The 22036-nt window shown below is 52.1% G+C and overlaps 1 protein-coding gene across 1 annotated transcript in view; it reads left to right on the top strand.

The window, feature by feature from the left end:
- The window catches only part of ACAP1 (ArfGAP with coiled-coil, ankyrin repeat and PH domains 1), a 34175-nt gene extending 15268 nt beyond the window's left edge, over nucleotides 1–18907 (top strand). The window contains exons 8-23 of the mRNA XM_084806703.1: nucleotides 66–161; nucleotides 2144–2218; nucleotides 2712–2821; nucleotides 3468–3519; nucleotides 4969–5069; nucleotides 5436–5547; nucleotides 7905–8113; nucleotides 8810–8879; nucleotides 10198–10292; nucleotides 10820–10989; nucleotides 11824–11859; nucleotides 13060–13256; nucleotides 13392–13501; nucleotides 14846–14956; nucleotides 16040–16089; nucleotides 17014–18907. Of these exons, the coding sequence (XP_084662829.1) occupies nucleotides 66–161; nucleotides 2144–2218; nucleotides 2712–2821; nucleotides 3468–3519; nucleotides 4969–5069; nucleotides 5436–5547; nucleotides 7905–8113; nucleotides 8810–8879; nucleotides 10198–10292; nucleotides 10820–10989; nucleotides 11824–11859; nucleotides 13060–13256; nucleotides 13392–13501; nucleotides 14846–14956; nucleotides 16040–16089; nucleotides 17014–17120 (1701 nt within the window). The 3' untranslated portion in view covers nucleotides 17121–18907. The remainder of the gene's footprint in view (nucleotides 1–65; nucleotides 162–2143; nucleotides 2219–2711; nucleotides 2822–3467; nucleotides 3520–4968; nucleotides 5070–5435; nucleotides 5548–7904; nucleotides 8114–8809; nucleotides 8880–10197; nucleotides 10293–10819; nucleotides 10990–11823; nucleotides 11860–13059; nucleotides 13257–13391; nucleotides 13502–14845; nucleotides 14957–16039; nucleotides 16090–17013) is intronic.
- Nucleotides 18908–22036: the final 3129 nt, after the last annotated feature.

Raw genomic sequence — 22036 nt, 5'->3', positions numbered from 1 at the left:
CCCCTCATGTGTATATATAAGCAATAGCTGCTGTTTTGTTGATGCAGCTGTTCCTATCTTTCCAGATGTTGGCATTCATGGAGGCCCAGTCCTCCTTCCTTGAGCAGGGTTTCCAGGTGGCAAAACAGCTGGAACAGTATCGCAAAGACCTGGCAGTGCAAGTAAGGAGGGGGAATTATTCGGAAAGTGGGAATCTGCCCCTTGAAGAAATGGGGGGAGCTGGGGGGGCTGTTCCTGTTGCTTCTTGGTGGCAGGGAGCCCCCATCCTAAGAGCAGGGAGGAAGCGAAGGGAGGGGAAGAGCTAGCCAGGAAGGAGACTGCATTGAACAAACAGGATGCAGGAATTCAGATTTTGTGCTATGCAGCAGCCTTCCCCAACCTGGTGCCCTCCAGATGTGTTGGACTACAACTCTCATAATTCCAACCCCAGCTGTTGGTCATACTGGCTGGTAATGATGGGAGTTGTAGCCCAACATGTCTGGAGGGCACTCAGGTTGAGGCAGGCTGCTATAGCTGCATTCTGCATTGCAGAGCCTGCATTGAGTAGGGGGTTGGACTGGATGATCTCAGAGGTCCCCTTTCAGCTCTCTGATTCTTGGGGGGCGTGTAGGAGTGCCTTTGGAGCCATGGCTATATTTCCCAATTCCTGGATTTTACTATAAGTCAGGAACACTTGACTTACAGTATTGAAGATTTCCTCCTTGAAGAGGGGGAAATAGATGGAATTAGAACATCTCAAAATTAGGAACCCTTTTGGCGCCTTGTAGAAGAGTTAACGGTAAGCAAAACCCCACAGGCTGTGAGACTTTCGCATCTTGCTCAGCTCGCCTTCACCCATCGAGGGACTCCGTAATAGTTGCAAGTTGAAAGTTTAAGTGATCGGTCACTGTGATGAATTGACTTAAAAGCTTGAATTGCAGATAAATGTACCCAGCTGTGCAATTAAAGGGCCTGTCAACCATGTAGCCCACATAAAAGGACTCTGCGTTGGCTTCCTTCTCCATAGCTTTCATTTGATGAAGCAGACACTGAAATGTTTTTTTCCTTCTACTTTGTATCCAAAAACAGCACATATTTCACATTCCAAGGTTAAATTAAATGTTGTAGTTTTAATGCTCTCCTTTTTTAAAAATGTTTTTAAAAATTGCCTTAAGGTTTTGTTGTTTTAAATTGTTCTACACTGCCTTGATGGCTTTTTAATATATATAAATGTGAAACTGAAATATTGAAATATTAAAATAAAAATAAATTAATGACTTCCTTCTAGCAACATGAACCATAAGCTAATATAATCATGGGCGTTCAGATTAAATCAGTGTTGATACGTCTTTTCAACCTGGGTCTGCGATGGTGCTGATGGGCCTTGAACATTTTGTGTTAAGGAAGGTTTCTCATTCCCAAATGTTGATCTTTGGGGAGGATGTGGGCAAATCTTGAGAGTGTTGCAATTGTGTAAGTGTGCCTAAATGAATTGGTTCGAAGCCAGGCAGTTTTGAAAACTTTTGATTGGTTGTCCAGTGGCCAGGATGATGGGAGTTGTAGTCAAGCAGCCTCTGGAGAGAAACAGGTTGCTTATCCTTCTAGGTGCCTTTTCATAATCTTTCAGATAAAAAATGTCATAGGATGGGCTAAGTTAGCCTTTGCTAGCTAGCCGGAAGTGATGGGAGTTGCCAATCAACACATCTGGAGGGCGTCAGATTGGTGAAGGCTAGGCTAAGGAAAAGCTGACCCAAGTGGAAACCCCAGGGTATCTGGGGAAATGGGAGGGGTATATTTTCTCACCTGACTATTAATCCTTGACTTTGTATTTTTGCCTTGGCAAGGGAAGGGGAATTACCTTCCCTTTCCAGTCTCGTTAACTCTGCAAGTCTGCCTTCTCCACAGACACTGCCGAGTTCAAATCTCGCTCAGTTGTTTCCTTTTTGAAGCGACACACTTCCCTGCAAAGTGACCCCTGATCCATGTTTTGGCTGCAGTGGGCAGGCACTGTGGAACAGGGGGCCTTGCTTCCCAGTCCAGTTGTTGTCAGGAAAAGAATCAGGCAGACTTTTGAGGGGAAAACAGCTAGAGAGATGATGAGCTAGGCCATCTTTCTTCTGGGAGGAACCCAGGCGTCCGGTCTCATCCCCTAATTCTTTTTCAGCTCCATCAGCTGGTCCTGGAGTCGGCCCGAGAGAAACGGGAAATGGAGCAGAGGCATACGGCGATCAAGCAGAAGGTAGGACAGTCAAAGCAGGGTCGGGGAAGAGTCTTGGATGATAGGCCTGGATGACACTTCTCACAAGGGGCCCAGGAAGGGGGCCAGGATTCTAGCTTGTGGGGTGGAGCATCGGGGAGGGGCTTGAGGGAGCTGGGAGCAGTTTTCCCCCACCTGGTGCCATCTGCTCGTTGTCATCCAACACATGTGGAGGGCACCAGGTGGGGGAAAACTGGGAGTTTTAAAATGCAGGGCTTAGTAGGTGAGAGGCTGGGGAGGCAGGGCTTAGAGTATGGGCGGCGCTTGTGAATGAAAGGGCGGGGCTTGGGGTACTTGGGGACCCAGAAAGGGGCGGGGCGAGGCTTGGGATGGATAGAAGGGGTTTAGGAACAAGGGCCAGGGCTTGAGCTGAATCGGAACAGCGGGGCTGGCATCACCTTATTTTTGTTGGCCTTTCTGAGATGGTCCTTGCTGGAACGTCTGTGGGTCTGCCATCCCTTCTCCCTTTCCTCAGGACCTGTCCCAAGAGGATGTGGTTCCCGAAATCCGGGCAGAGCCAGGCGGGGTGGTGATGGAAGGATACTTGTACAAGCGTGCCAGCAATGCCTTCAAGACATGGAGCAGGTGAGCGGTGCCCGTATGTACCTCCGTGCCCTCCTGTTTCCTTTTCCCTCCATCTAGAACAGGGGTGGGCAATACATAGCCCACGGGCGGCCCTCCTGGCCTCTTGGCTGGCCCCTAGCCCCACTCCAACGCAGCATCAGAAAAGGGCTGGCTTTAAAGAAGAATCGATCCTTTTTTGCTGTTGTGCTGCTGAATGTTGGTGGCAAATTTGGCAGCAAGGGTGGAGCCCCTGGTGGGTTAGGGGGGGAATTGGCCCCCCGGCCCCCAGAAGTTGCTCATGCCTGAGCTTGAAGGATGAGGGGTGAGCAGCTGTTCAGTCTTCACGTTGAGTCTTTCTTGTATGCAAGTAATTGCCTTGCTGGATCAGACCGTCTGTGTCCAGCTTCCTGTTGCCCACAGTGGCTACCCAAATGCCTTTGGAGACGAAAGCGAAACCCCTTGCCTGGTGTTCTCCAACACCTGGCATTGTGGTGGTAGACTGCCATCACAGAGGGAGGCTCCATGTAATTTCCACGTCTTACAGTTGTTGCGCAGCCTCTTTCCCAGAAAGTATGGCTAGCCTCCCGCAGCGCGCTCTTTCCCTCCCTGCACAGCTGCTTTCAACTCCTCCGTCACATTCTCTGTGTATCTTTTCTTTAAATTGCAGGCGCTGGTTTTCTATCCAGAGCAACCAGCTGGTGTATCAGAAAAAGGCCAAGGTGAGGGGCGGGACACCCCCTTTTTGTGTCTGTGGGCGGTGTGTGGCATTTGCGGGGAGGGGCGCTAGCGGGCGCAGCTGAAAGCCTGGGTAGGGGATTCATTTGTCTTCATTTTTGGCACCAGTCATCTGCATGTCCCTTTTTAGTGAGATGAAATAGTTTTCTGACTCTCGATGTTCTTTCTGGGTGCTTAGATTTGACCTTGTAGGTTTGTTTTTTATTGTTTGTTTATTTATTTATTAATCGCCCATCTGGCTGGCCACCCAGCCACTCTGGGCGATGTACGACAAGAACAATTTAAAACAATAAAATACTACATTAAAAACATCACATTTCTAAAAATACCCTAACCCACCCCAAATGCCTGCCTGAATAAATTGTACTTTATTGCATTGTATTTAGGTCATTTTATTATATACCCTGAAATCCTTTTTGGCATGAGGGCTCATCATTTTGCTAAATAAATAAATAAAGGTGTAACCCTATGCATGTTTGGACAGAAAAAAGCCCTACAGCTCCCAGCATCCCTCATCCAGCATGGCCCTAAATCTCCTTTTGACAGGTGTAATTTAGCCAGTGGAGGCTGGTGGCTCCGATGTCAGTGGGATGGTGAATCCGTTCTGGGTTTCAGTCAGAACCAGTCAGAACTCTAAAGGAGCCATCCAAGGGGCAGTTCTGACTGAAACCCGGAGTGGATTCACTGCCCCACTGACATTGGAGCCTCCAGTGAACTTAGCCCATCCTCCCCCAACTGGGCATCCTCCAGATGTGTTGGCTACAACTCCCAACATCTATGTGCTGAGTGCGGGCAGTGGGAGTTTTAGTCCAAGCAATCAGAAGGGTCTAGGGATGCTGCCCCAGCCAGTTCCCCTACCGTCTTTGTCCCCCATTTTACCTTCTCTGCCCCCACAACATCACTTCATCAACTTCTAAGGGTACCCATGACCTCCCGCCCAACACACACATGCAAGGTTTAACTCGGATCACCATCTTGTTAGCCTCAGGCCTCGGGGCCAAATCCTGGATTCCCAATCCTGGGTCCTTCCCATGTGGCCATGTGCCCTTCCCTACATCATCAGAGCTTCTCTAAGACTAAATTCAGACCTTGGGCTGAAAAATGTTCTGCACACCTGGCTTAGCCCCTCTTCTTCTTTTTCCTGGACTTGGTGTGGTGAAGGGGGAATGAATCACCACTAACATGGAACAGGGTCAGCCCAAGAACTCCTGCTAATCTACAGGGTGTGTGTGTGTGTGTGTGTGTGTGTGTGTGTAGAATAAGTCTATTATCTGTGGGGTGGAGGGGGATTTGGGTGGGTTAAAGTTTGGGATGGGACTGGGTTTGATTATGATGTTTGGGGAGTAAGGGGCAGAGCAAAGGGTGCCCTAATGTGGCTTGTCCTCTTTCCATACCTTGCCCCACCCCCCTGCACCCTGGCCCCCCATGTCCAGGATGCCGTGACGGTAGTGGTGGAAGACCTCCGGCTGTGCACGGTCAAGCCGTGCCCCGATCACGAACGCCGCTTCTGCTTCGAGGTGGTGTCGCCCTCCAAGTGAGTGTGTGCCTCCCCGGTAGGCCCTCAGAGATCATCCATGCCCTGTACTGCAGCCTTTCCCAGCCAGGGGCCCTCCAGAGGTGTTCAACTACAGTGGGATGCTGGGAGTTTTAGTCCAGCACCTCTGGAGGGCCTCTGGCTGGGAAAGGCTGCTGGGCTGCTGGCCACCTAGGTTCTGTCCCACCCAAAAGGTGGCTTTGCAAATGGTGACCCCTAATGGTGCTTCTGGAAGATTCTTGAGCTCTGCCTTTGGTGTGAGTCCACGGGGTGGTGGTGGTGCTGGAATCTTGCGGTTCTGGGAATAAGGAGGAGACATCTCTCCCTCCCCTCCTCTTCAGTGCCCTTCCATCTTCCCCCCAGCAGGAGCTGCCTCCTCCAAGCAGATTCGGAGCGGCACCAGCAAGCCTGGGTCTGCGCGGTTCAAAATAGCATTGCCTCGGCTTACAACGAGGAACGCCTGGAGTCCCCGGGGCTGGTAAGGGATCCTCTACCGATAACGCTGGAAGATTCCAAAAGACAGTAGAGCCCAGCCTCTGGCTAAGCAGGCCACCATCCATGAGTCTGTCCTCCTTGCATTCACCTCCCCTTCCCTACAACACCCCCCCCCCAGCCGCACAGTCTTCGGTCGGCCTGCATCGACTCAGCTGTGCTGTCATAGGGGCTTGTATGAGAGTGGTGCTGGTTCAGCTACTGTTTAATCTTCTGTTCTTTATGGCGAGCATTTACGATCCGTTGTCAGCACTTTTGTTTGTTGATGATGGGGGAAAGTAGTGCAAAATTTATATTTCTTGTATTTTTATTTTAATTCTACAATTATCCTTCGTTGACACTAAAGACACAAAACATAATGATGGTGATGGTCTAATGAGTTTTTTCATATGAAAAAAATTAATTGTGTAGGTCAGGCTTCTCCAATCTGGCTGGGGATGATAGGAGTTGCAGGCCAACTCATCTGGAGGGTGCCAGGTTAAGAACATAAGAAGAACCCTGCTGGATCAGACCAAGCGTCCATCTAGTCCAGCATTTTGTTCACACAGTGACCAACCAGTTGTTGGCAGAAAACCTACAAGAAGGACAGGAGTGCAACAGCACCCTCCCACCCATGTTCCCCAGCAACTGGTGTACAAAGGCTCACTGCCTCTAGCACTGGAGGTAGCTCATAGCCATCAGGACTAGTAGCCATTGATAGCCTTTCGGGCTATTGGTGGGGAGAGTGAGTGCAAATCACGGTCTAGATGTTTTGGACTTCAGCTCCCAGCATTTCTGACCATTGGCCATGCTGACCGAGGCTTCTGGGAGGTGAAGTACAAAACACCTGGAGATTTATGTTCTGCCCACCCCAGCTGTAGATGAATCAAAATTATCCTAGGTTTGTTACCTTGAGGTAACAATCCCTGACTACATTCCCCAGAGTTGGATAGATCTGTTAGTCTGTTGTAGGAAAAGCAACCAAGAATCTAGTAGCATCCGTAGAGTCCACCAGGTTCATCATGACGTCAGCTTTCGTGGATTAGAGTCCACCTTGTCAGTTGCACGTAGGGTTACTCTCACTTTACAGGTGTGTGTGTGTGTCTGTGTGTGTGTATAGAGGGGGGTGGGGGTGGGGGTAGGGGGTTTAAAGTGACGCCCAAAGGCAATGAAATGCAAGAGGCAGGAGATGCAAGTGTTAAATAAGCCCTTTGTATTCACTTCAAGTATTCTGTGATGGCAAACTTTCCCAAGATGGCTTACAAGAAAAATTTGCAATACAAAATTGCAGTAAAGATAGCCAAAATTTTTATTATTTATTTGAAGTATTTTTATCCCGCTCCTTAGCCAGCAGCAGCTTTCAACTGAGCAGCAAAAAAGACAGTCCCTGCATACACAGGCTTACAATCTAAAAAGACACGCAACGAAACAGGGATGGGAAGAGAAGGGCGGGGGGCGGGATGAAGTAGATGGTCAGCAGTGCTGGAGGGATGGCCTTGCTCTCCCTTTCATCTCCGGGGGGGGGGGGGCGGGCAATTGGACTAGGCCCTGGTGTTCCCTTTGCCTGTTCCTGCCTCCCTTGGTCTGCCTGTATCATGTGTGTGTCCTCTTGTGAACTCACAAACCTGTACTGAGCCTTAACGTTGGTCCGTTTAGCCCAGCATGGTGCTGACAGCACCTCTCCAGGGTCTGGGGCAGAGGTCTTCCCCTTCCCTGCTAGCCAAGAGCCTGTTTAGCTGGAGATGCCCGAGGCCAAACCTTGGGACATCCGCATGCGAATTGGGGGGGGGGCACCCACAGAGCCCGGGATTATCCTGGATGATAGGAGTTGCAGTTATCATCCAGTTATGATAAGTTATCATCCAGTTATCCTGGATGATAGGAGTTGCAGGCCAACTCATCTGGAGGGTGCCAGGTTAAGAAAGTCTTGTTCTGACTTGTCCTTGCAGCAACCTGTGATTGCCTTGTGGGCCATACAGGGACCCTCACAACATAGCTGTGGCTTTGAACTTGGGTTTCCCACAGACCAGCCCCATTTCCTCCACCTTGTGCAAAAAATAAATAAAGGGAACCAGGGAACTTTGCCCAGGGCTCATTTTCTGCTGATCATATTCCCACATTGTCTATTAGGAATCTTGTTCAGGATCAGGCCCTCCCTGCAGCATATGAGATTCCCAACAGTCCTTGCCACGCTTACTTTCCAGCCCGTTTCCGCGGTCTTAAGGGCTAGGAACTTGATGGCTGCCATTTAAATGAAAATGGGGATTCTCAAGGGCGGAGAACTCTGTACCAGTACCGATTTCTGACCGTCCACACTGTGCCGGTGGTGGAGGATAGGCAGGACTCTGTTTTGCTTCCCTGCAGCCCCTGGAACGGACCGCATCCCTCTCTGCAGCCAAGCTGCAGTCCCCGACCAGCCGGAAGCTCCGGGGAGGTGTCGACAAGCACGTTGTGGACCAGGTGCAGCGGATGGAGGGCAATGCCCAGTGCTGTGACTGCCGGGAGCCAGCGCCCGAATGGGCCAGCATCAACTTGGGCATCACACTCTGCATTGAGTGTTCCGGCATCCATAGGTGAGTTGGCACCTGCACTTGGGCAGGATGGAGCCAGCGCCATGGTTTCTCTCTGGTCCTTTCCTGCTCTAAGCGGGAGGGGCTTGAAAGAGGTGGGAGGAGTCTTGGAGTAAGGGATAGAGCAGGGGTGCAGAACCTTAGGCCTGGGAGCCATGTCTGGCCGTCCAAGGGTTCCCCAGATGGCCACGCCCCCTTTCCCCTGATTGTTGATCATTGGCTGGTTTTCCAGATTTTGTGCAGCTTTTTTTCTCCCCGTTCTAAGAAGTTGAAATGCTTCTCCTAAGGCTTCGATACTGACAGTAGGAGCCGTAAGCTAAAATGGGCTGGCATTTTTGGCCCCACCCTCATTTCTTTTGGCCCCTCCCACCACTGGAATGTGGCCCCCGGGGGCTCCTCCACAATGGAATTCGGCCCTGAGGCTGAAGGAGGCTCAACACCTCTGCGGCAGAGTTTTGAAATGCAGTTGATGGGGCTTAGGAGGTGAACGGCTGAAGAGGGTGGGGCTTGGAGTGTGGGAGGAGCTTGGGAATGGAGGGGTGGGGCTTGTACCAGAGAGGAGGGGCTTGAGACGGATTGGGGAGGGGTCCAGGAACAACGGGTGAGGTTAGGGCAGAATCTGAAGATGAGGTGATATTCCTCCTCTCCCCACCCCTGGAAATGTTCCCTCTGTACCTTGCCTGTTCTCTCTCCTCATAGGAGTCTTGGAGTGCATTTCTCCAAGGTGCGGTCGCTGACGCTCGACTCCTGGGAGCCTGAGCTTGTTAAGGTAAAGGCAGGTGGGGAGCGTGGCTGTTGAGAGGAGTTGTAAGGGAGGGCTCATGCTTCCAGCGGGGCATGCACAAGGCCTCTGGATCCGAGGACTCAGAATTTCTTCAGCCCTTGGACTGGTTAAAGTGTGCCGCAGACTTGTCCTTGAATAATCAGAGTTTCTCCTCCTCATGAAAACGGCACCTCGGAGGGGTGGCGCTCAGACAGGGCTAGAACAGCATACAGCCGTGTGATCTTGTGTTGTGCCATTCAAACCCCTTTTCGGCTGCCGGCTCCCGGCATCAAGTGGGGGAAGCTGCTTTCTCGTAACCTCCATTTTCCAATCTGTGAAATTGGAATTACAGTGACCTACTGTGAGGCTTTTGTGCCAAAGGTGAGCACAATCCTGTTGCAAAGCAAATTCAGCGAAGAGCGCTTTGCGGTGGTAAAGCTGTGTCAGGGCTATAGCACTTCAGACTCCGGTTGAATGCTCTCCTCTACGGAAAACAAAACAAAACTCTGCACCTAGACAACTAGACTATCAGGGAAGCTGTCTCCCTGGCATGCTGTGTGCAGGGAATATTTTTCTACATAGGAGCATTGAATCACGTGAGCCTCCAGCCACAGACGTAGGCTTATTGCCTCAGTGAGAACTATAGATCCTTGGAAGTTCTAGATAAAGGATGGATGAGTATTAACAGGGGCTGGGAGGGAGAGGGGTGTGGTGGTAATATCCTCGTTGCAGCTTTTCTCCAAACTGCGGGCCGCAGGCCGCAGTGTTTCAAGTGAGTCGCGTTGTTCCACACACTCCCCAAAAGTTGAGTGTGTTGCCAGGTGCCGGCTGGCTTCCTCCTTTCTTGTCTTGCCTCCAAAAGAGGGGAAGAAAGGAGGAGGGTGGAATGGGTGGAAGCAAAGGAGAAGGAGCAAGCAGCCAGAGGAGCAGTGTCACCAAGCACCCTGTCCAGTCACAGAGTGCCTGTTGGTCACGGCCCCTCTCCTCTGCGTCCCCTCCCTCTCCCTCCAGCACCTGCTTCCAGCAGAGGCTGGCTGCTCGAGGTCAGTGGGCGGCGAATCCACTTCGGGTTTCAGTCAGAACCAGTCAGAACTCCAAAGGAGCCATCCAAGGTGCGGATGGCTCCATTAGAATTCTGACTGAAACCCGGAGCGGATTCAGCGCCCACTGACCTCGGAGCCAGCAGCCTCTGCTGCCTGCAAATCCAAATGGAAGTGGGGTACTGTCCCTATGTTGACGGATCCTGGATTTGCGTTTTGGGGAGAGGAGAAGAATCGAAGCTGGAGCAATGACGCCCTCTAAATATCTCTCCCGTCCGCTGCAGCTGATGTGCGAACTGGGGAATCGAGTCATCAACCAGATATATGAGGCTCGGGTGGAGGAGATGAACATGAAACGGCCCCAGCCAGGCTGTTCGCGGTGAGGATCCCCTTTCTCTGAAGCGCCTCGGGTCTCCTGCCTGCCTGCCTGCCCACCTGCCTGCGCCCTTGCTGCGTGGTTCGGCTGTTAAATGACTCCTTCCCCCACATCGAAATCCCATCCTTATTTCCATCCAGCTGGTCCCCCTGCCCCAAGGACAGAGAGTGTTGAGTGTCTATACATGTGTTCCCACACCTGCCCAATAGACAGCGCTGTTGCAGAGGACTTTGCTGCTGCAGCGATGTGCTTTGGCCTCTAGGTGTCCCCTGTGGAACACACCTGTGACATCCCTCCTCTCTCTCCCTAAACTTTGGAAGATTGAGGTGGCCACTCCCAACATGCCCCAGGACCTTTTTATACTTTTATGAGATCCCCCCCTTCCATTGTCAGTTCTGGGACTCGGCACTGGACCGTGTCAAGCTGTAATAGATTGCTTCTGAGCATGTGCAAAATGTACCTCCGCTGCACAGGACTTCAAAACATGTAAGTGTCCTGTGGATCTCTTTCTCTCTCCCACCCCTACCCAGGGCGGAGAAGGAGGGTTGGATCCGGGCCAAGTACGTGGAGAAGAAGTTCATCACGAACTTCCCCAAGGCTGAGTTGCATCTGAACCGGGGTGGGGGTGTCCGGGGGCCTGGGAAGCCCCCCAAACCGTTCCTCAAACCCAAGCCTCCGCATCAGACCCAAGGGAGTGCAGGTATGGAGAGAATCTCTCATTCCTTTTCACGGCAGGGCACACAAGGTCGGGGGAAATTTTAAGGAGCCACGGGGACTATTTATCTGTGTCTTGTGGGCAGGGGGAGAAGGGGAGCTTATGAAACTCATGGCCACATGATGTAGTGATGGCCAGTGCCTAAGGTGAGTGTAAAGTGGGAACAGACAAACCTTTGGAGGAGGGCAAACCTATTGCTGGCTAGATGGGATCTCCAAGTTCAGGGGCAGTCTACCTCTGGACACCAGCTCCACAAGGGAAGGCCCTGCTCTTGTGCTTCCCAAAGGTGTGGGAAACAGGTTGCTGGACTGGAGGGACCTTTGGTCTGCTCCTGCAATTCCTGTGTTGCTGATGAAGAGATCATTGGAGTCTGGCGCACTCTCCCTCCCCCACACGTTGTTGGAGGAGCAGGAACTGTGGCAAGCTTCAAACGCCTCTGGAAACCCTGTTTGTTTACACAGGCTTTCCCTGCCAATGACACTGCCCTGTTTACTGTTGTCCTTACAGTAATGTTTTCAATTATATTATTTTATACTGTTTTTCTATCGTATTATATATGCTTTTTAGCTTGAACCGCTTAGACGTGTGTTTTTTTAGACTATAGATTTTTTAGATTAAGCTGTCGAGAAGTATTATAAATGTGATGATAATAATGATGATGATGTCTGGCTGTTCTACTGACATACTCAGAATGGCTAACAGCACAGGGGTCAAACAGCGATCTGAAATACAGGGCAAAAAACCCCAAGAAACTAAAAACAACAACATGAAACAGGCGAAACACGAAATGACCCATTCTCATTTGTCTCTCTCTTACAGGCAGTGGTAGTCCAAGCCACTCAAGCCCCATCTCAGGTATGGCTCCTGTGGCTCGTTCTCTGGGGTGGGGTGGAGGGCTGTGAGCCTGGGGTGGGCCAGGTCGGAGAGGCTGGATTCATTGTCTGGTTGGGCAGTGGAGGCCGGCGGCTCTGAGGTCCGTGGGGCGGTGAATCTGCTCCGGCTCTCAGTCAGGACTCCAACGGAGCTCTCCAGGCACACCTGCCGTTGGAGCTGGGTGAACCTTCAGATCCTCTGCTCAGTGCTTCTGGGCCCGAGGGAGGCAGCGCCCCTGAGCATGTGAAGAGAGCACTTCTCCTTCCTGCCAAGGAGGGTTGGCTCCTTGAGTTTCGCAGTTACACATTTTAAATCCTTAATGTTCTTGTTCATGCCAAGGGAGAAGCGTGGACTCTTATTTAAAGAGGGAGGCTGGGGTGTATTTGTGGACGCTACTGAAGGATGGCCTGCTATTCAGAGCCAGTGTGGTGCAGTGGTTAGAGTGTTGGACTGGGACTCAGGAAATCGAGGTTCTAGTCTCTGCTCGGCCATGAAGCTCACTGAGTAACTTTGGGCCAGTCACAGACTAACCTACCTCACAGGGTGGCTGTGAGGATAAAATGGAGAGGCGGAGGACCATGTAAGCTGCCTTGGCTTCCTTACAGGAAGAAAAAGGTGGGATATAAATGTAACGTAATAATTAATAATAAAATAAATTTCAATTTCGCAGCGGGTGTCTCTCTTTGAGGGCTGGGCGTCTTGTGGCCCTCCAGATGTTTGGGCCTACAACTCCCATCATGCCTCACCATTGGCTGTACTGGCTAGGGCTGATGAGAGTTGTAGGCCCAAACATCTGGAGGACCACAAGGAGCCCATCCCTGCACTGTTCACAGCAGAGAGAGTTCAAGTCAACCTTCCCTGATCTGGGGATGATGGGAATTGTGGTTCAACACATCTGGTGGCTGCTTGGTTGGGGAAGGCTGTGTTAGTTGTCCCCTTGGACCAGGGATGGGGAATCTCTTTCCCATGGGCTGGAAGGATCCCGCAAGCATGGTTTGCTCTTATCTCTGATCACTGACCAGAGATAAGAGTGCAGTTCAAAGGCAGTTCACCTTTAAATACCCTGCAAAGAACTGAGCTGTCGCAAAGATTTTGAGCTCTTCATTTTGCAGGCTGGAGAGCTGTTGCCTAGAACTGAGTGGTGCACTTTGGACCAACCCTCTCCATCTGTCTTTCTCCCAGGGCTGCGGGAGGGGGTGTCTCTAGGTGCTGCTTCTGGGGACCTGCAGAACCTGCATCCGGGGGCCCTGCTGTACCGTGCAGCAGCCATGCCCCCCAGCTTGCCCATGATGGCGGATGCCCTGGCCCATGGCGCGGACGTCAATTGGGTGAACGCAGCCCACGAAAGCCGCACCCCCTTGCTACAGGCAGTCACCGCAGTGAGTCTGCTGTTTGGATCCGGAGGCGGCAGGGGGTCCCGGAGCCAGCGGGTGGCTTAAAACACTGATGCTCCGAAGCTCTCATCACCCTTTTATTTATTTCTTTTTAAAACCCTTCTCTCTGTTTTTGCGCAGAACTCTCTGCTGGCCTGTGAATTCTTGCTGCAAAACGGAGCCAGTGTCAACCAGCCCGACAGCAGAGGCAGGGGCCCCCTCCACCACGCCACCATCTTGGGGCACACTGGGTAGGTCCCTTTCTTGACTTTGGAGCTTCTCTTTTTTCCCTCTCTCCCGCCTTTTTATCCTTTTTTGGTCTATGTTTTTTCCTCTGTGTGTGTGGTGGGGTAGCATTTCTCTGTCTTTTCTTATTTTTGGCTTCTGTCTTTTAAAAAATATATATATTGGGTCTCTTTGTCTTTTTGTTTGTTTGTTAGGCAGTCCTCATACTCTGGGCAGGGAAAGGCATGTGTGTGAACAAGCACACATAAGTTAAACCAGGTGTTTTAGACTCCAGCCCCCATAATTCCTTTCCATTGGCCATGGGCATTGAGGCTGATGGGAGTTGCAGTCCAAAACATCTGGAGGTCACCAGGCTGCCTACCCCAGAATTAAAGAAATGCAGTTTTTGACTGTGTTTTTAATATATTTCTTTTATTATTGTTTTAATCAAGTGTTTTTTTTAAATTAGTTCCTGTGATTGTAAGCTACCTTGAGTGCCATTTTTGATAGAAAGGCAGGGTGCAAATCAAATCAATCAATTGCTCCCCATCTAGCTTGATATTCTGCACCATTAGTCTTCAGCTGGTGGGCAGGACCCATTACTGGGTCGCAGTCTGCCCTAAGCTGGCAAAAAAAATTAAGAAGTAGGTCCCCAAATGTATGTTTGGCCTAAGGGTGGGTTTTAGGTCTGGAAAAGCTAAAGAGGGGAGTATTTTCTAGCCCTCCCTGGAGATAGTGGGGATTGAACCTGGGACGTTGGGCATGCAAACCTGAAACATCACAACATGTTTAAATCCACTTAGCTCAGCTTATCTTGATAACAACTTCCCAGACCTGACTTGCTAGAGCCAAAAAGCTCTTTGCAAGACCTCAGCTCCTCTGCAAGCTAACTTCTGCGGACAGGTATTGCAGGAGTTGCGTGGCTCAATGTTTACATATTGAAACCTGGATTTGGCATCTTGGGGTGCTGTCAGACAGTTGTGATGGGGCCATCCCACAGGGGAAAGAATGGTAGAGTTGCTGTTTCTGGCTAACTGAGGAAGGGGTGAATATCTTAAATCTAGCTGATTGCTGTTGGAGATGGATTGGCTCAGAGACTGCAGTGATGCATTTCATTTTTCCTCTTTGCTTAAGTGAGTGTCATAATCCCACCCCACCCCACCCCACCCCAGAATTTGCAATGTGGGGATAACAACCAGGAGCCTACCTTTCAGGGTCATTGTAAGACTTCTGCCGATAACGTGTGAACAAAGCTATTTAAATGCACTCAGAAGAACTGTATACATGCCTGATGTATACAAAAGAACTGTATACATTCCAGTGGAAACAGCCAGTTAAGGCGGCATTTTCCTTGCTTCCTCTCTTGCTAGCCTGGCTTGCCTGTTCCTCAAGCGCGGTGCCAACCTAAGCGCGGTCGACGGGGAGGGGAAGGATCCTCTGAGCATTGCCATTGATGCCGCCAACGCAGACATTGTGACCTTGTAAGTGAGGCCTGACTCCTTTTCCCACCTGGCCCAGCCACCCAAAGATCCCCGTAGAATTCGTGTATGGGTGGCAGTCGTGGGTTGTGCCTCTTTGTGGGCCAGGAGGAAAGAGGAGGATTATGGGAGGGGGATCCTGGGGTGTTGGCTTTTCCTCAGCTCCTCTGGAGGAGAAGTGCTAAATATCATGGAATGATTGGGACGGAAACAGGCAACCCGACAATCATCCCGTCTGCCCCCTACCCAAATGCAGGAATGCTTTATCCATCGTTGTCTCCCTCTTCACTTCATGGGTTTTGAACCTCAGGCCTGGAGGCCAAATTCAAACTCCTTGGGTTCCCCAGAAGCCGTGCCCCTTTCCTCCAGCCATCAATTCTTTCGTGGCTTCCTAGCTTTTCTGCTCTTCTAAAAGGTTGAAACGCTTCCCCTGGGGCTGAGTGGCTGGTGGGAAGAGATTTCAGCTACAATATTTTTAGCCCCGCCCCTTTTGCATTTGACCCCGCCCACCAGTGGAATGCAGCCCCCGAGACCTCTGAAATTCCATTTGGCCCTTGGGCTGAAAGAAGTTCTGCTCCCCTGCCTTACTTTAGCCCCCACCCCCACCCCCCCGAACAGATGTCGAATACATGGGAAGGTGGGGCAAGAAGAACAGGGGAAGGGAAAGGGCTGAGATTCAACCCATACTCTTCATTTACATAACCTTCATATGCTGCCCTTCTGGGCAGAAAGCCCCCTCAAGATTGTTCACACAGTTTAAAGAAAACACCAACCGAACAGTTACCTTCAAAGAACCGGGCCCCAAGCCCTTTAGAGCTTTAAAGATAACAACCAGCACTTTGAATTGAGCCCAGAAACACACTGGAAACCAGGGTAGCCAGTACAGATTTGCTCTTACCTGCTCCATTTGTCTGGCTCGTACCAGCTGAAGGTTTTGAACTGTCTTCAAGGGCAGCCCCAAGCAGAATGCATTGCAGTAGCCCAGTCCAGTCACCAAGGCAGGAATAACTGTAGGGAGGTCTGCCCTCTCTGTTCTGACCCACAACTGTTCCTCTTTTCTTTCTCTCCCCCCCCGCCCGGTCAAAGGTTGCGGTTGGCTAAGATGCGTGAAGCTGAGCTTGCCCTGGGCCAGTCAGGTGAGTCTTACCTGTTTAGGGGGCTGGAGGTAGAAAGGGATGGAGATCTGAAATTTGGGGGGTAGGGGGGAGAGTTTCAACCTGCAGCTCCTCACTCCTTTTGAAGAGGAAAGTTTGCAAATCCCTGCTTCTGGTGTGGATGGGCTGACCCGACTGTGGCCAGACCTTGGCCTGCATTTGCTCTGTCTGCAAACTGGGGCAGACCAAGAAGGCATGGTGCTGACACACGGCTGGCCATGTTGACTGCTTTCAAATAATATTAGGGAGCAATCCAGTGGCCCCTGGCAGCGTGTGGGGGGGCCATAGGGTAGTTCGGATTCCTGGATCCGAGGTCGGAGACAGCACTCTGAGCCCAGACCCGGGCGTCTGAGCGCCCCGTCCCCTCCCCCTCGCAGCCAGCATGGAGAGGACCGCACCAGCTGCCTCTCCGAGGCAGAGGAGGGAAGGGGCAGTTCTGTGGGCAGAGGAGAGGGGACTGGGGAGGCCGGCTTATGAAGAAACCTCCAGCCTCCACAGCCTCCTTCCCTCCCGCTCTGCAGAGCCCCAGCTTGATGGGCAAAAAAGCCCATCTGGCAAAAATCCAGAGCGGGAGGGATCGCAGAAGCAAAGATCATCTCCACGCTGCATAAGATTGCATCCTACAGTGGTTTCCCTCCAAGAATCATGACAATTATACTTTTAAGTATTGAGAATACTTTGTTAGATACCCACCCTGAGCTTCAGTTCTCAGGGTTCCTGGTCAGGGGCTGCCCCACCCCATATGACTACCTGAGGCTGTAAAGGCAAATGTGCCACGTTTGGGGCGGGGGGAGCGGTTCAGGGCAGAGATGAAGCAGGTCAGGTCAGGATGGGGAGCACTTTCTTCACGTACGGGGACCCCGTGAGACCTCTGATGCGATCTTGTGCTTTGCCTTCCTCCTCCAGGAGACGAAACCTACCTTGACATCTTCCACGACTTTTCCCTCATGGCGTCCAATGACCCGGAGAAGCTGACACGGCGAAGCCACGAGCTGAAACTGACAACGTTGTGAAGCCTGGGAAAGCCCCCCGTGCCCCCAAAAGGATGAGAATGTTGGGGGACACCACTTGGGGGTGCTGGTCTTCAGAAACTCTGGGGACAGGAACAAGCTTCAGTCATGTGCCACTTCTGGCGACAGGCGCGGGGAGCAAATCCCGACAATGCCCCCCGAGCCATGGCTCGCTCTCTGTTCTCCCCTGGCTGTTTGGACACTTTGCGGAAAATGCATGGCGGGGTTTTGCTGAGGCAAAGGACCTGGCCATGAGGAAGAATGGAGCTGTCCAGATGCGTCACTTGGGACTTTTTTGCGCCTCCTCCATTTTTTTGTAATTTATTGCTCTTGGACAGGACATTATCCTGTCTGCGTCATGGTTGTTGCTACTGGATGGATAAGAAATGGATCGTGCCTTTTCCTCTCCTAGATCCAGCCTTGGATAACTTCCCCTCTTGTGCCTCGAAGAGGCGATTCCCCCTTCCCAAGGAAGCAGGGTGGGAGGGTGGAGGCGCGGTGTCAGGGAAGGCTGTAGATTATGTGTGCGAAGAGGACACGGAATAAACACGGCGCCCCAGATGGTGAGAAACGGTGCCTGCTTCGCACGTGTGCACGTTCCAGGCACTGTAATGAGGGGACGGGAGGGAGCACGTCTTCTGAGGCTGGAATCGATTACGCAGATATGGAGAAATGCTTCCGCAAATTGATTTTGTGAGGTGGAGAACCTGTCAAGTGCACACCAGCCCACAATGCATTCATTTTTTAAAATGTAAATGGAGCTCTGGCCAAAGCATCTCACCCCAAGTTACCAGTTCATGTATACATGCACCCGTGTGTTCTCCTCTCGTGTATTAATGTATTTTCCCTCTCTAATTTTTTTTAGGGACCGGGGCTTAATAGCTCCATGGAGGAGCCTCTCCTTTTCATGCAGAAGGCCCCAGGTTCCATTTCCGGCAGCTCTAGGTAGGGCAAGAAGAATCCCTGCTTGAAACCCTGCAGAGCCGCCGCCGGTCCATGCTGCTGCTACTAGGCTAGATGGACCAGTGGTTCAGCTCTGTATAAGGCAGCTTCCTCCGTTCCTACAGAATGTGCAGCCCAGGGTCACTGAGTGAGGGTTTCATAGCTGAGTGTGGAATTTGAACCCAGCACCAGTATTCATTCTGCTATCCCAGTGTGCAGCACTCAGTGAAACTAGGTTGCTCTGTACATGCTCAACAGAGCTCTTGTCTTCACTACTGCTCATATCCCAGGATCAAGTCCCAACCCTGGGAAAAGATTCTGAATTTAAGCCTTGGTGCATCCCAGGTTGGATCTTGCACTCTGCTGAGGGTGGCATGCCTGGTAAAGGTAGGGTTAGCCCATATCACATCTATAGCATTGCTAGAAATACTGTGTGTGTATTTGTTTTTTGTTTTTTTAAGTATGGCTACTGGCTCTGTGCCTTTCAGCAAAGCAGCGGGCAGAACTCCAGTAAGTGGAGCCCTGCCCTGGTCTGGGGAGAGGACGGGTCCATTCCGTTTGCATTTCAATAGGAACTCGCCACATTCACACTTCCCGAGCATAAAAACATACCAGGATGCAGTTTACCACTGAAATCTGAACATTTGGGATGCAATTCGCCAGTGCTGTTTACGCCAAAAATGCACACATTTGAAAAAGCGCGTACACAAGTGTGTCTGTTTTGAAAACATGCACAAAAATGCTTCGTTTAATGAAGGAAATCGCTTGCAAAAATGCGTACGGGTTTTAAAAATGCATATGGAAAGGCATACATTTTGTGAAATGCGCACAAAAATATGTTCGAATTTTCATGCAGATGGAAAAAATCATTCACGATCAGATGTGGAAATGGGATGAAAAGAACTTAAATGGGGGGGAAATGTGAAAGAAGGTGACGTGGAGGCTGACGGGTTCCCCCCTCCCCAACAGATGTGCTTGCACAATCTGCTTCTGGTGGAACTTCGGAAGCTGCGGGAGCCTCCGTCGGAAGCCCCAGCTGGCCACCCCTCCTCTCCTGGGCTGGGCTGGGCTGGGCTGGGCTGGGCTTCCTTTCACCCTCTTGTGCTGCTGCCAGTTGTGCCCATTTGCTGCCACCTTAAAGTCCGGGCAGTTCAGCGTCTGACGGGGACGGGGGTTTGGCACCTGGGGCACCCCTGCACATCACTACGGAAGACCCCTGTTGCTACAGCAGTCCCGCCCCGCCCCCGCTGTTTGCAGGTAAAGAGGCGCCAGTATGGATGTGGGACGGCTCTGCACCTTCCAGATATTTGGGAAAGGGGCCAACGGGAGGCCAGCAAAGTTTGCCAGATGGTACGATGTGATGGAGGGAGGGGGCTTTGAAGGGGGGTGTGGGTTACAGCCCCCCCTTTTCATACCCAGCACTGATCCCATCTGTGAGGCAGGTTCCCTCTTCAACCCACATCGAAACCAGGCGTCTTGGCTCCTGCACCTTTCTTGCTGTGAACCCCTCATCTGCTGGACCCCCCCCCCGACTCCTGGCTGCCTCACTCAACTGGCCCCCGTGCCTCCCACTCGGTGGACCCAGGTGTCCTGCCGCCTCTCCCTGCCACCTTGCAGTAACCCTGCCCCAAGAAGGAGCGCGCTCGCCTCTGCTGCTTCATAGACCCCAGGAGCTCAAGTCCTCCCCGCCCCAGCCCCGGTTTATCCGGCTCTCAAAGCGGCGCGCTCCTCTGCTATCGCGTCTCCTCAGCTGCCCCCGCCCCGCTGTGGGAGGTGAGGTTTCCCAGGCGGGTTGGGTTACCGCGCATCCGAGTGCGCTGCTCCAACCGGTTCTCGCTCTCCGCTTTTGTCCCGGGATTAGGAATGGGAGCAACTCCTTGTATAATTAGTTAGCAGCACTGTTTATGGGGCGGGGGCTGGTTCCGGCCCGGGAGCGCCGCTCTCTGGGTCGGAGCTGCTCCCCGAAGTTTGCCCCGGGGGAGGGGCCGGGGTCGCCTTCCCTGGCTGGAGAGTGGGGTCCCGTTTTGCGAATGCGCGATCTCCTCTGCCATTGCTTGCGCAGGGCGCCCACGCCCAGGGATGCCATCGCCCCTAGAAGAGCCCCCAGACGGCGGCTGGGGCTGGCTGATCGTCCTGTCCGGATTCCTGGCGAATGCGCTCACCTACGGCGTCCTGCGCTCCCTTGGGGTCCTCTTCGGAGACTTGGTGGAGGCTTTTGATGCCAGCGCTGCCCAAGTTTCCTGGGTGACGGCCATTGCCTTGGCGACGGAGCAGTGTGCTAGTGAGTGTTCCAGAGGGGGGCCACCCACAAGAAGCTCCTGCTGGGGGTGGGGGGGCATTGGGGGGGCATTATTTTATCTAGCTTTTCCATAAATACTTTCATGCCTAAATTGCAATGGAGGCTGGAGCTTTGCACCTTGGAGAGCTCCTTTAGAGTTCTGACGGGTTGTGGCTGAAGCCTGGAGCAGATTTACTGCCCCACTGGCATTGAAGATGCCAGCCTCCACTGCCAAATTGGTGCACAGACACATCAGTGCAGAGACACGAAACAGCGCCATCTCATAAGCCAGTTTTCATGGAGAACACCTCCAACTGGCCTTTATTCTTTTGATTACTCATTAACTTTGCACCCCTTGGTTTGTCATGGGTAAACTATTCTAATTTTAAAAATTATTTTAAGGAGAAGGATTATGAGTAAAGTTGGGAAGGGACTGGAGCGCCATGGCAGAGCGCACGCTTTGCGGGCCGAAAGTCACCTGTTCAGCCCCAGTAAATCGCACTGTAAAAGAAGAAAAATAAATTATCTCTGCCAGCAAGCTTTGCCAAGGGTACCTCTGAGAGACCAGAGTCACTGCCTTTGAAGCAGACCTGCCTTCCCTAACCTGGTGCCCCCAGGTGTTTTGGGCTATTGATGTATTCAAAGCATTTTTCTCCTTCCCTGTAGCCCAAAAAGCCTCCCAGAGTGGCTTACAACATCCCTTGTCCTCAGGCATAAAATCTAAAGGTCACCGCATGTGAAGACATGGGGATGGGAAGGGAGGAGGGAAAAAGCAAGCTCAGCCAGCCACCAGTTCTTAAAGCTCCCTTCTTGTAATTGCCAGCTGAGATGTCTGTCTCCAGGTAACGTTTCAGGGAGGGTGGAGGGCAGTTGGTCTCCCAGCAGAGGTGGTGAGATAACCCTGCTTCTCCTCTCACCCTTTGTGCCGCAGCCCGATGGAACTGCTGCGGCTGGGTGACCACCGAGGGCTGGCCATGCGTGTGTTTTGCCCATTCTCTTTGGCAGGAATCAGGTGGGGAAGAGGAATGGACTACAACTCCCAGCATTCCTGACCACTGACACCACTGGCTGGGGCTGATGGAAGTCAAAGTCCAAACCAGCTGGAGGGCACCAGGCTGGGGAAGGCTGACATCTACTACATAAGAGCCCTGCTGGACCAAACCAAGGGTCCGCCTAGTCCAGCATTCTGTTCACACAGAGTGGCCCATATTCCGGCTTGTGATGACGCAGCTTCAGATGCTGAATTCGACAACTGGTTAAAACTGGCTGCCCGAGTGCAGCCTCCATTTCCACCCGACGCTCAGCCTTCATGTCCAGGCTGAATGTCCTGCCCACCTCACACGGGGTCATACAAGGCGGCAGGCGGAGGAGGGCTCCCTCGCTGGCCTACCCTAGCTTGAAATGGATTGGTGCTCTTCCGCCTCCCTTCCTCCGTTGTCTCCCGATGTCAATGTTTAGGCCTGCACTTTGCGGCGGGGCGTGTACACGGCAAAGCCCCAGGCCCGCAGGGGGCACACAGCAAATAAAAGAGGAAGGAAACACGGGCTGCGTCACCCCGAGTCAGGCCCTGGGTCCACCCAGCCCAGGACTGTTGACGCGGACTGGCAGCAGCGGCTCCCCGGGGTTTCAGGCAGGACTTCTCCCAGCCCTACCTGGAGATGTTGCCGGGGGTCGAAGCGGGGAGCTTCCACTCGCAAAA

Source organism: Heloderma suspectum, chromosome 6, assembly GCF_057233095.1.
Source record: "Heloderma suspectum isolate Gila_16-S chromosome 6, 16-S_ref, whole genome shotgun sequence".
NCBI classification, from domain to species: Eukaryota; Metazoa; Chordata; class Lepidosauria; order Squamata; family Helodermatidae; genus Heloderma; species Heloderma suspectum.
The sequence above is the reverse complement of the archived record's forward strand: the minus strand, read 5'-3'. Positions and strand labels throughout refer to the sequence as shown.